The sequence below is a fragment of the Periplaneta americana genome, chromosome 6 (genome assembly GCF_040183065.1).
Source record: "Periplaneta americana isolate PAMFEO1 chromosome 6, P.americana_PAMFEO1_priV1, whole genome shotgun sequence".
Lineage (NCBI taxonomy): Eukaryota > Metazoa > Arthropoda > Insecta > Blattodea > Blattidae > Periplaneta > Periplaneta americana.
Window position 1 is genome coordinate 854,889 of NC_091122.1, and position 11,598 is coordinate 866,486.

Genomic DNA, 11,598 nt, shown 5'->3' on the forward strand with positions numbered 1-11,598 from the left:
CATAAGCCACGGTATTGAACAGCACTGTGTGTTATCTGAGAAGACTCCAACTGCTCATAAGAAATATGGGCCGAAGCTAGAGGGTGCATTCTAGTTTAATATTATGCCACCAGGTTCGCGGAATAATTTCAATATGAACCCGGGATATTTATGTTGAAGCAAGCCATCGATTCCCTGGCCTCATCACAATACTGAACTTAAATTATTTCACGTTGGCAACACTCGAAAACACAAACGGCAACACATGGAGGCGGTGGTCGTTTTGTATTGAACAGTTTGAAGTTCTAAATGGGATTTGTATTTGTGTATACGAGCGTGAAATAATAAAACAACTGTACCATGCCAACGTGGAATCAAATTCAGTCACAATTACGAAATCCCAACAACCCAGTTGTATTTTTTGATATTAGCGTGGGAACAACAGTAAGTAATCAACCTCTTGCAAGTTCATAGAATGTTTATCTGGAAATTATGACATTAAAATAAAGGGAACATTATCTTTAATCGAATATCATTTTTTCTACTCATTTTAATTATATAAACTTAATTGCTTTATAGTAAGATCCGTAGTTAATTGATGCATTGAAACTTAACTTCTGGAAACCATTCTTTTAACGAAGATTACGGAATTGACACAATATTTAAGCAATGTCAAGTACAGAGGAGAGAGATGTGTCTTCCTTGAAAACTAGAATTCCATTCAACCCGCAGGTACCTTTCGTCATAGATAATAATTATGAATTGCAGGATGCCCGGTATGGTTTGCCGCAATGTTAGGGGCTGGTTGTTATGTAATTACCTGTGGTCTAGAGTTGCTCCAGAGAATTTTCTGAACCACTAAAAAAACACTAGAATTGAGGTGCTGGCTGATATGTACATTCATTATCAGGCAGTACATCTCACTTGACGATATGTTTTAGAGAAAGTTCAGTTGTTTGTACATCTGAAGTCTGATTAGTGTAATATGTTACTAGTCAGCGATGTATGGAATGGAGGTAGAAAGAAACTGGCCACCCTATCCCATTATCTTCTGGCTTAGTTCTCTCATAAGTGGTGCCTTGTTGGTATCATTTGTGAGGTTCAGACATGTCTTTGGACAGTTGACTAAACAAGTGGGCAACCCAGACTACTGTGAAAGAGCGCTCTAACAAAATGATTGCAAAGTAATGAGGGGAAACTTGACAAGTAGGAATTCCAGATTATTGATGCCTTCCTAGCCTATTTGTAGACGAAGCGGGGGCATATTGGTCAAGATATCACTGTAATTTACATTCAGGTGGTCCAAAAATGTAGCAAAGATATTTGAAAAAGAGGACTTTGTACGTAGTCGTGCGATTAATGCGTGAATTGTAAGAACTAAACCAAAGAGGCACCATTTTTTCTTTACCAGTTGCGCACCATAAATAGGCTATTGTAGAGTAGTAAACATGTGATTTTACTTTCCTGCACCCAATATTCTCCACAACTACTGTTGTACGTAGTAATATATGGATGTATCACCGCCATAATGTTGTGAGAAACGACTTACATAAATTTTACAAATAATGCCAACACAAAGCAGCTGACCCAGTGTGATGCTCCATGCTGAGATCTTGGGACATAAACTCTTTGATGTTCAAGTAGAAGTCACCGAACATAAAGATTGGTATGTTGCCGTATCCCTTTCTGGCCCCTTTGGTGTGTACAATACAAGATTACTGAGTGAGTACAAGCGTCTCCAGGTCATTGAAGGAGGTGCCAAGATTGATGTAAACAGACACGAGTCACGTTTTGTCATTGGTGATGATCACTTCTGCTGCAAAACCCAGCCAGGGAATCAGTCCAAGTTGGGTTCGAATCTGCACCTCTGATCACAAGTTTTTTTTTTTTTAGTTTGTTATTTAACGACGCTATATCAACTACGAGGTTATTTAGCGTCGATGAGATTGGTGATAGCGATATGGTATTTTGGCGAGATGAGGCCGAGGATTCGCCATAGATTACCTGGCATTGGGGAAAACCTCGGAAAAAACCCAACCGGGTAATCGGCCCAAGCGGGGATCGAACCCGCGCCCAAGCGCAGCTTCAGACCCCGGAGGCAAGCGCCTTAACCGACTGAGCTACGCCGGTGGCTCTGATCACAAGTTACGCCTCAAAGTATGCCTTATGGCCTACCACTGAACCATGCTTGTAGGGACTACAGGGCAATTCGGGAGGGGTGATGTATTACAAGTGAACTAAGAATTTTAAGCTGTTTATCTGCGGAAATACAAATTTTCCCATTTTTACCTGTAGGCAAACTTGCAAGATAGAGGCTAGATTCGTGTCCTGTTTGTGTGAAGCTTTAGTCTTGTTCTTGTTCTTCTTCCTCATCCTATACAAGGCTGGTGTTAAATTAATGCTGAGTTCTAGGCCAGAGATACATTGACTGCTTTGCTCTTCAATATTCTCACACACAGTGAGTTTAGAAGAAAAGACTGGACATCGCTGAAGATGATTCTGATCCATTTCTTCCTGAAGACTGCACTATGGACAAAGTGGTGAAGAAATAATTCCAATTTTGTTCAAGTGGTTTGACAAACAGTCATGCCCTGCAAGTAATCGAAAGAATGCAACTGCACTTTTCCTTGGATACTAAGAAATTCTTATTTTTTGATATACATTGAGATACTCCCATCGTTTACTATTTGAAATTTCGTAGAATAATAATAGTAGTAATAATAATAGTGGTATAAACTGCTACTGTAGGACTTAGGCACGAATGACCCAGTGTGCATACCATAACTGGAAATCACCCCAGCAGACGCAGTGTGTGACAGCTTCACGATGATGCTGTGTTTATTTCTTCAGCAGGCAGCATGACTGCGTTTCCATATGCCTGATGTGGCTTAGACCTGGATGCCCCAGCAGAATGTGAGGTGATGACTGAACATCCATCCCACATTTTGTACAAGTGAGGCCTATTTAAGTATAGAAGCTTATTCCCATGGCAGTGTCCAGTTACTCAACTTAAAAGTTCTCCTTTCCAAAGCCTGCCTCGTGGCTGGTGTAGATCTCTACTAGTAAACCTGTTTGAACTTTGACAGAGTTCAGGGCCATAGCATTGATTGGCAGTTCAAGCGTGGCGAGTTGTATGCTTTACTGCATCCTAGGATCATCGTACTTTGTTTCATATGGATAAGGTTTCCAGAGTAGTTGTGCATTCTTCAACCAGCCTGGAGTGCAGTCGACTCTGTGCAGCCTGGCTATCAGAGCAAGTGTAGGTATTCGTGCCTTCAGAGGCTCTTTTCAGGTTTGTGAGCACAAGCTAATAATCGCGAACACTTCAGCAGTGGCATTATATGTTTCATGTCTACATATGAAGCACTACTTTCAGGTGGGATTAGGTTATAGTACATCTAGTTATATATGTGAACATTGTCATAGAACTGCATTTGTTTTTATTTCAGGAAATTGGGCGAATGATACTGGAACTATTTGCAGACGTTGTGCCGAAGACATGTGAGAACTTCAGGGAGTTCTGCACAGGCGAGTACCGAAGAGATGGTGTGCCCCTTGGTTATAAGGGGGCCATATTCCACCGAGTTATTAAAGACTTCATGATTCAAGGCGGAGACTTTGTCAATGTACGTAGGGAGCACTTTTAATAATTTACATGTGTTGCCATAACTTTGACAATATGATTCTGATACACTTCTGTAACTTTATCTTACAACTCACGTAAGCGACAGTGTGTGTGAAAGACACTTCCAAAATAATTTGAAGAGAGCAAACTAATGGAAAATAATAATAAAAAATAAATACTTTTTTTTTCTACTTCAGCATCTCCAGCATTGCTTATCATTATTGAAAATCGTGTATAATATTCCACAGTGCCGTAAAACATTACCATGCCAACTAAAACGTGATGACTTCTATTATGATGGCATAACTAGTGCCATAAAGTTAACATTATGAAACGATTTGCCATGCTGTAATATTTAATACATCTGTTGTCATAGCAACCCATTTCTTCATAGACCATGTTATGAAACTACCCATCATTACAAATCTGATATTATTTCTTTATTAATTGTTCTATAATGCTGTTGTATAAAAAATAACATATGAAACACGTTTATAATGTTATACAGTTACTGCAATTGTCAAAATTATGAAATTTGCGTTGCTCGTTTCCTAAATATTGACTCGTGCAATGAAGTATTACCACAGGCTAGTATATACAGTCACGAAGCTTGAGGTGATTTTTTGCATTTCTCGCGATACAATGCTCCAAGCAGCGAGCAACTAGGAGTACTAGGAACAGTAGACTGTGCCATATTTTGCAATGTTGTGAAGAAAAAGAAAAGTTGTGTGAACTCTGAAATGTTCGTTATCGGTTGTAATAAATGTTAATGGCTAAAATACAATAATTGGAATAATAATATGGGACAAGGAGGAGACGTTTGTAGTGCTATAAATTGTAAGAAAAAGAGGCCAGAGGTGTCCTTCCGAAAGATCCAGCAAAGTGAGTTTATAAAATATACTATAATACTTCATGAAAATAATAAAGAAACCTTATGTATTTAATATTTCAGTAATGGAAGGAAGGTATTAATTTTTCCAAAAGAACACGATAAAGAAAATATAATGCATTTTGTCGCCTGCTAGGGAAGGAGTCTGTGATGACGAGATAGTAGCTAGCAACTAAAGTTCAACTGTCAATGGATGCATATTCCATACCTATTGAGCTTCGTGACTGTGTGTACTAGACTGGTATTACATTATAAACTATTATTGTACCACTGCAGTGTAATATGACAGTTCATTGATTGCAGGGTGACGGCACAGGGGTGATGAGCGTTTATGGAGGGGGGACATTCGCAGATGAGAACTTCAACCTGAAGCACGACGCCCCTGGGTTGTTGTCAATGGTGAGCATTAACCACGACTACAACACTTTCTTATATGTATAACATGACATGCTGTGCTCTTCGTCAGGTCAAGGAAAAAGTAAAATGTCATTCTGCACTCTCAATATGTCTTAATCAGCTGGCAGCAGAATCTAGCAGTAATATATGGAACTTGTTTCTGTAAGGCAGCCATTGACCTATGACGTAGAAGGGGGAACTTAAAATATCTCTCACGGCTGTCCTATTTGAATAGAACTACAGGTTTAACAATATAAGAGGAACTGAATAGCTAACAAAATCTTAAATAATAAGTATAGGAAATATTCAGATAATTCATTCTCACTATTTTCCTACCGCAGATGACATTTCTTGGCATTTCTACACTAAGTAAATACTTATTCTTAGCTAAGACTGATTTTGGTACAAAGATAGGTGCCATTTGTAAATTCATATTATTGTTGTGGTGCTCTCCAGAAGTTTGTAACAAAGAATGTTTCAAATTGTAATGGCTTATATTTATGGACTCAAATTGCTTATTTTTTGTTCATTATCATCCCGCAAGTTGAATGTGACACTGTATCTAATCTTCGGATATTTTTTATATTGTATGTTGGAAATAGTATGTGGAACTATTTCATTGCTGTACAGCCTACATTGGAGGGGAGTGGAAAACATCAAACACGTAACTTTGATCTTGACCAGAAGAAGAAGGTAGTAAGAATTTGATTTTCATTGCAAACAAGGAAGAAACTTTACAAACGTACATTTGAAATTAAATGGGCTAAACCACATAATCTCCATTAAACACAAGTAACTTGCAATGCATTGTATCTGACAGATTCGTACGACATTGATAAGATATTTGATTCCAAGATTAATTCTAATTCAACATGTTCTGTTTACTTCCACTGAACAGACTAGTCAGAAGCACTTTCCTACCTGTGTATACGACGACTATAGATTCCTAATCCATAAACTATTAGATGCAGAACAGTGCAGACAGCATTGATAGTTGATTGTTCATTCAGTGAGAATATGATGTGGCAACATTGTATCTACCACATTTACTGATGTGATGTCCCACCTTCTTCTAAACTTCGCAAGGACTACAAAATATTGAGAATAACGATATCAAACAATGCTTAATACTAAATAGCTACAGATAAGTTCATACAATTTGAGTATTTATGAACAATCTTGTGGGTTTTCTTTGTACCCTGTATGTCAGTTCTAATGCACATAGCCTGACCTTGACTAATCTCAGATCATGGTGTTAAACTTTACGCGTGAAATATTCGTATTAAATCAACTTACTGTATTTGTTAATTACATAAAGAAAATAAACGTTTTTTACCCTCCACAACGTTCATAACACAACAAATCCTGTTCATCTTCCATAATAATCCCTTTTGCTTCCCGTGTTAAAAACCTTGGAGTTTACTTTAGTACACATTTAAACTGGAATAACCAAGTAACTCTTGTTATCAAAAAAGTGCTTTCCATACTACATTCCTTAAACAGCATTCGAAAATTTCTCGTGCTATCACTCAAAAAAATACTAGTGCAAACACTAGTAATGCCCCACTTTCATTATTGTGATTCCTAACTGACCTCAATGTCACAAAGATTACAACGTGTTCATAATTCTTGTGTTCGCTTCGTCTGCGATGTCCGTCGCGCTGACCACATTACCCCATCCTTCCAAATTCTAAACTGGCTACTGGTTAACAAACGTAGAAATTTTCATTCCCTTGTTCTCCTTTTCCAAGTCCTTCACACCTCTACACCTACCTACCTTGCCTCCCATTTCAGTTACCTGTCATCATAACATAATCTCTTCACACGCACGCAAAATAGCCGCATACTAGCCATACCAACATATAAGACATCATCGTATTCATCATCATACACAATCTCGCTCTCGCGCTTGTGGAATACCCTACCCAGTGACATCAGAGACTGTCGGAATTTAGCAGTGTTCAAAAACAAACTTATTAAGCATTTTCTTACTACATAGAATAGGTTTAATTTTTATTCAAGTAAAAAAAATCTTTCTTTCTTCTTAACTTCTACAATAAACTGTCTAGCCTTTATTAATGAGTTAATCTTTTAGTACTTTGATTTTTATTGTATTTGTAAATTTAATATTAATTGTAATTGTGTTCTTAATATTGTAGTTGTAATCCCCTGGTAGAGGGGAAGAGAAGGCCTGATGGCCTTATCTCTACCAGGTTAAATAAATAAATGTTGTTAGAGGAATCATAGAATAAATGAATAATGACCTTGCTCATATTCTCGATACTTGAAATCTTCATTAAAGACGCTTTTCAGGGGAAATTTTATTTACTGTAAGAGGGAGAAATTACTGGAGGAAAATAAAATTCTGAAAAATATGTTGGGAGGAAAATGATGCGAGCAGATACAGTCTGCATTATTTGAGATGTCGTACAACTCTTGTGATGGTGCGTTGCAGGCAAACAGCGGCAAGGACACAAATGGCTGCCAGTTCTTCATCACGTGTGCCAAGTGCAACTTCCTGGATGGCAAACATGTGGTTTTCGGCAGAGTGGTGGATGGACTGTTGGTGATGCGGAAGATAGAGAATGTCCCCACAGGCCCGAACAACAAGCCCAAGATCCCGGTGGTCATCTCACAGTGCGGACAGATGTGAGGGGACACGTGAGTGAAGTGTTACATCATTTGTCTTGGCAACACTGTACAGAATGTGCTGCTGATTGGACATCGTGTAAAATTGTGAACCAGGTTAAATAATTATCATGTGGCTCACAGTAATGCATTTTGTAAATGAAAACTTGGTTCCAGTCATTCAGGTCGCTACTCTCTACATAAGCACCTTGATGAGCTACTGCCTGCTTTAGCAAAACATTTTAAGTAATAATATCAAAATGAAATGTTTTCGTCGAAGAATTAAATGACAGTACCAATTTGATCGAGACCAGATGTCTTCTATTTTTACAAAACTTTTAAAGCAATTCACTTTTCACTACAAGGAGGGGTTCCTGTTGAAGACAACTTGAAAGAATTAATTTTTTCATTCAATAGCCATATAACATACCACTCATAAATTTTTTTTATGCTTCTGAAGTTGTTTGTAACAAAATAATCACAATATATGCGAATTTATAATAAACAAATAAAAAGAATGCTAAACCGTTACATACTGAAACATGGAGGTATTTTTATACCTGTCTGGCTTTGAATAGAGCATAAATTGAGTACTCTTTCAATTTGTAGTGATGTTGGCTTCATTTATGATAAGAACATAGAGTGTCTGTTTTAGTTGGGTCGTGTCCCATATTCCATTGCTTAAAAGTTGCCAAGTTGTTCTTTTGTTGCTCACTGTAATGCGGACAAAATAGCCCCACTTAAGTTTTCGTAAACATGAAAGCAGTGGCACGTCTTAATTAAGCCCAAAAGAGCATACCTGCGTAGAAGTGTTTCATAAATAATATTAATTATAGGTGAAAGAAATGCAACAAAATTACTTCCATATGTCATATTAAACTAATATCCTGCTTTACTGATGTCTATATCAGAAATGGTTGGTGGAAAGTGTGTCCAGATAGGTTTGAATTGGCATGGAATGACCCACTAATATTAAGTGTTTCTATATTTCGTACTTTCTTTATTTTATTGATGCTAATAACGGTTTGTGCTTTGACAAGACAGGCCTCTTGATTGAAATATATTCCCTACAGCAGGAATGTATCTGAAATATGAGATTCTATCTTGTCAGGAAATTCATCAATATGAACATTTTTTTAATGGTCATTAGTCTTCATATTTAAAAAAAAATAATGAAATGATTTCCTCCGAAACAAATTATAATATAATAAAAAGTTTACAGGAGGCGGAGAGGCCTCCCTCCTATCCATTCCAAATCCTGGCTAGGCTCCATCCCAACTACCATTCGTAGCTAAACTAAGACTTGGTCTGTACCAATCAGGACAGTTTAAGTCTTCAGAGCTGGCACTCATTGTGCACGTGATACAAAAGGCTTGGTTTATGATAATCCCTACCAGACAAGTGAGCCTTACAATTTACTTTCGCCTGTCATTTTCATTTCTCGTCATATCATCACCTGATAGTAATCCAAGAGGACTACTGCCATGCTTGCATTTTCCTGAAAACTGTGATATTCTTTTGTAAAATGAAGGAAACATTTATTTCACTAAAGTGATACACTTTGTTTACTATAAAAAATGTACATCATAATTTATTACAGAGAAAAATATGTACAGGCAAGAAATGTATTACTATCTGACGAAAGGACGCTGAATTGATTGGGATCATTATTTACAGAGGAGGGTAACGCTGATGTAATTGATTGGTCTAAGGTGCAGTGTCATCAGGAGCCGAGGGACACAACCCTGAGGCGCTGGGTTCTGACGGACGGCTTGCCGAAGCGGCTGGTGGCTTCGTGCAGGAAAGCCTCCTCCATCTGCCGCACCACCTCATTGAAGAACACGTGCGCCAGCTGCGAATGCAGCAGAGAGCGAAACTCGAAGGACACGGAGAAGTCGATGATGCAGCTGTGCACGTTGCCCTTCAGACCGGGGCTGAAGCGCCACTCCGTCAGCAGGTGGTTGAACAGCTTGCCCTCCGTGCACACGGCTCGCACCAGGCTGGGCTTGCGCAGCGTGATGCGTGACGTGTAGCTCTCGTGGATGGGCGGGAACCCGATCACCAGGTCTGCCTTCATGTGCTGTGGTCCCCGCGCCCATACAGTGGACTTCTTGCAGAACGGAACGAACTGCTTGTAGTTCTCCACGTCCGACACAACGGTGTACATCTGCTCCATGGAATATCTGTACAGGGAATCACAAGGCTGGGTCAGACTCTAGATTATTTCATGATGTGAATTGGTCCAAGTGAAATTTTGCTACCACACACAAACACACCAGCAATTATGTTATTATCTTTACAGCACAGTAACTGTTTTTGTGTATCAGAAAAAAATATTTTACAAACTTGAGAGAAAAAGTTTCAGTTGTTAAATCACTGAATAGACAATTGGACAAGCTCACAAGAACATCGCGCAAATTGGTCCCTAGAATATGCTCCACAAATAGCAAAGTGGCCTCGTGAACCACTCTGTACAAACAGGTACAGATAGGTAATAGCCGCAGTATAATATAAGACTCACTGTAACGTTACACTTATGCTCCAACTTACGAATCAACTTGATAATTAGACCCACAATCTTAAATGTCTTGTAGCAGTTCTAACGTCTGCTATACAAATGAAAGATCTCGCTGCCATGGAAAGGAGACCAACATGGACACCATATCTCCTCAAAAACACGGACAGCCAAGAGCATCAAAAACAATAGACAGACTTTCATCTACACTTATTCCAAACCAACTACTGCAGACATAGCGCTACAATATTTCATACGTAAAAAAAAATTCCCTTAAAATCCGTGCTAAGAAAAAAGTGCATAAACAACAGCTCAAGGGGTGGGGGGGGGAGAAATATAACCTATTAAAAATTTACAAAAAACTCTATCCCACTACAGACTGTTTAAATCACAACCTCAAAATTCCTTCCATTTCTTTCTAACAATCGCACTATGCAGTCCTCGTTTCTCTCTTGTCACATTCGGCACTGAAAGAGGAAAAGAAACGTGTACTGAAGGATGTGCTGCTATCTGCTGAATGGCTCCAGATAAACTAGCACCACCATCACAAAACTCGCTGCATGGAAGGGCAATGAAGACCTTGAAACGGGCATTATTGGCTCACAGGGTGACATGACATATCTGTGCCATATCAAGTGCGATTACCGTAATCTAACACTACCAGAAAATATATTCTCCCAGCATTAGCCTATCCATATACACACATTATCACATAAATTAAAAAAAATATCAGAAAACAACTGACCCTCCACCGATTGCTAAACCAACAGCACATCACGTACTAACGAATACCAATCTGAAAACAACACGCCCAACTATCATCACTTAAATTACAACGGAAAAAAAGGGACTAATTACCAATCCCCCTTCCCCAAGCTGTTCAGGTCTGAACGTCACACACTCTAGTTAGTAGATCAGAATGATTTAATCATTTTCATTTTTAGCTCAAGTAAGACAGGGAAATGTAGTATGACACTCACCCTACGAGTTTCTTGCCCACATATTCCTTCTTCTTGTCAGTGATTTTTGGCAGATTGAAAAATCCTCGAATTGGAACTGTAATTAAACAGTGTTGAATGACTGGTGACTCATATTCTGGCTTTGCAAACCTGTAATAGTGAAATTGGTAATACAGTGTATACATACCGTATTAAAAGAAAAAAAATGTTTATATTGCATGTCATAAAAACGAGCAGTTTATTTTTATTTAAATCCTCCAACGCGCCCTTTGAACTACTACTGTATTTCGTATGAGTTACAATAAGTTAGGTCATTCTGTTTTATTTACACATACATAAAATACCGTATCAATTCATGTTGTATACCTAATTGTCGCGAAAGACCTCGCTTCATTGTAATAACTATTAAGAATTCGCCAACCGCTTGCGCCCTTTAGAGTTGCCATATTGATTTGGGCGCTTTTGTTTGAGGATGGTCACTTTCGTGCACAGATAATACAGCTCTCGTGCGCATTCCTATTATGGGTTTTTTTTTTAATATAGTGAAGTCAATTTTTGGTATTCAACACCAAACAAAATTTATATAATTTACTGTTTTTAAACACCC

The 11,598-nt window shown here is 38.4% G+C and overlaps 2 protein-coding genes across 4 annotated transcripts; one reads left to right on the forward strand and one right to left on the reverse strand.

Annotated features, from left to right (window-relative positions):
* The first annotated feature begins 208 nt into the window (after window positions 1–208).
* On the forward strand, window positions 209–11,224 carry LOC138700858 (peptidyl-prolyl cis-trans isomerase H). Of its 3 annotated transcripts, none has more exons than XM_069827232.1 (5): window positions 209–423; window positions 3,429–3,605; window positions 4,797–4,892; window positions 7,345–7,550; window positions 9,230–11,224. In XM_069827232.1, exons 1-4 carry the CDS (start codon window positions 340–342, stop codon window positions 7,540–7,542), a joined length of 555 nt encoding a protein of 184 aa, XP_069683333.1. In that variant the 5' UTR covers window positions 209–339; the 3' UTR covers window positions 7,543–7,550; window positions 9,230–11,224. The 3 variants fall into 3 exon arrangements, with proteins under 3 accessions (XP_069683333.1, XP_069683335.1, XP_069683332.1); XM_069827234.1 differs by having other exon boundaries at window positions 9,236–11,224; XM_069827231.1 differs by lacking the exon at window positions 9,230–11,224 and having other exon boundaries at window positions 7,345–8,048.
* On the reverse strand, window positions 9,078–11,506 carry LOC138700857 (coenzyme Q-binding protein COQ10 homolog A, mitochondrial). The gene is made up of 3 exons (XM_069827230.1): window positions 11,358–11,506; window positions 11,013–11,141; window positions 9,078–9,700 (listed from the first exon to the last, which is right to left on the reverse strand). The coding sequence occupies exons 1-3, from the start codon at window positions 11,435–11,437 to the stop codon at window positions 9,241–9,243; spliced, it is 669 nt and encodes a 222-aa protein (XP_069683331.1). The 5' UTR covers window positions 11,438–11,506; the 3' UTR covers window positions 9,078–9,240.
* Window positions 11,507–11,598: the final 92 nt, after the last annotated feature.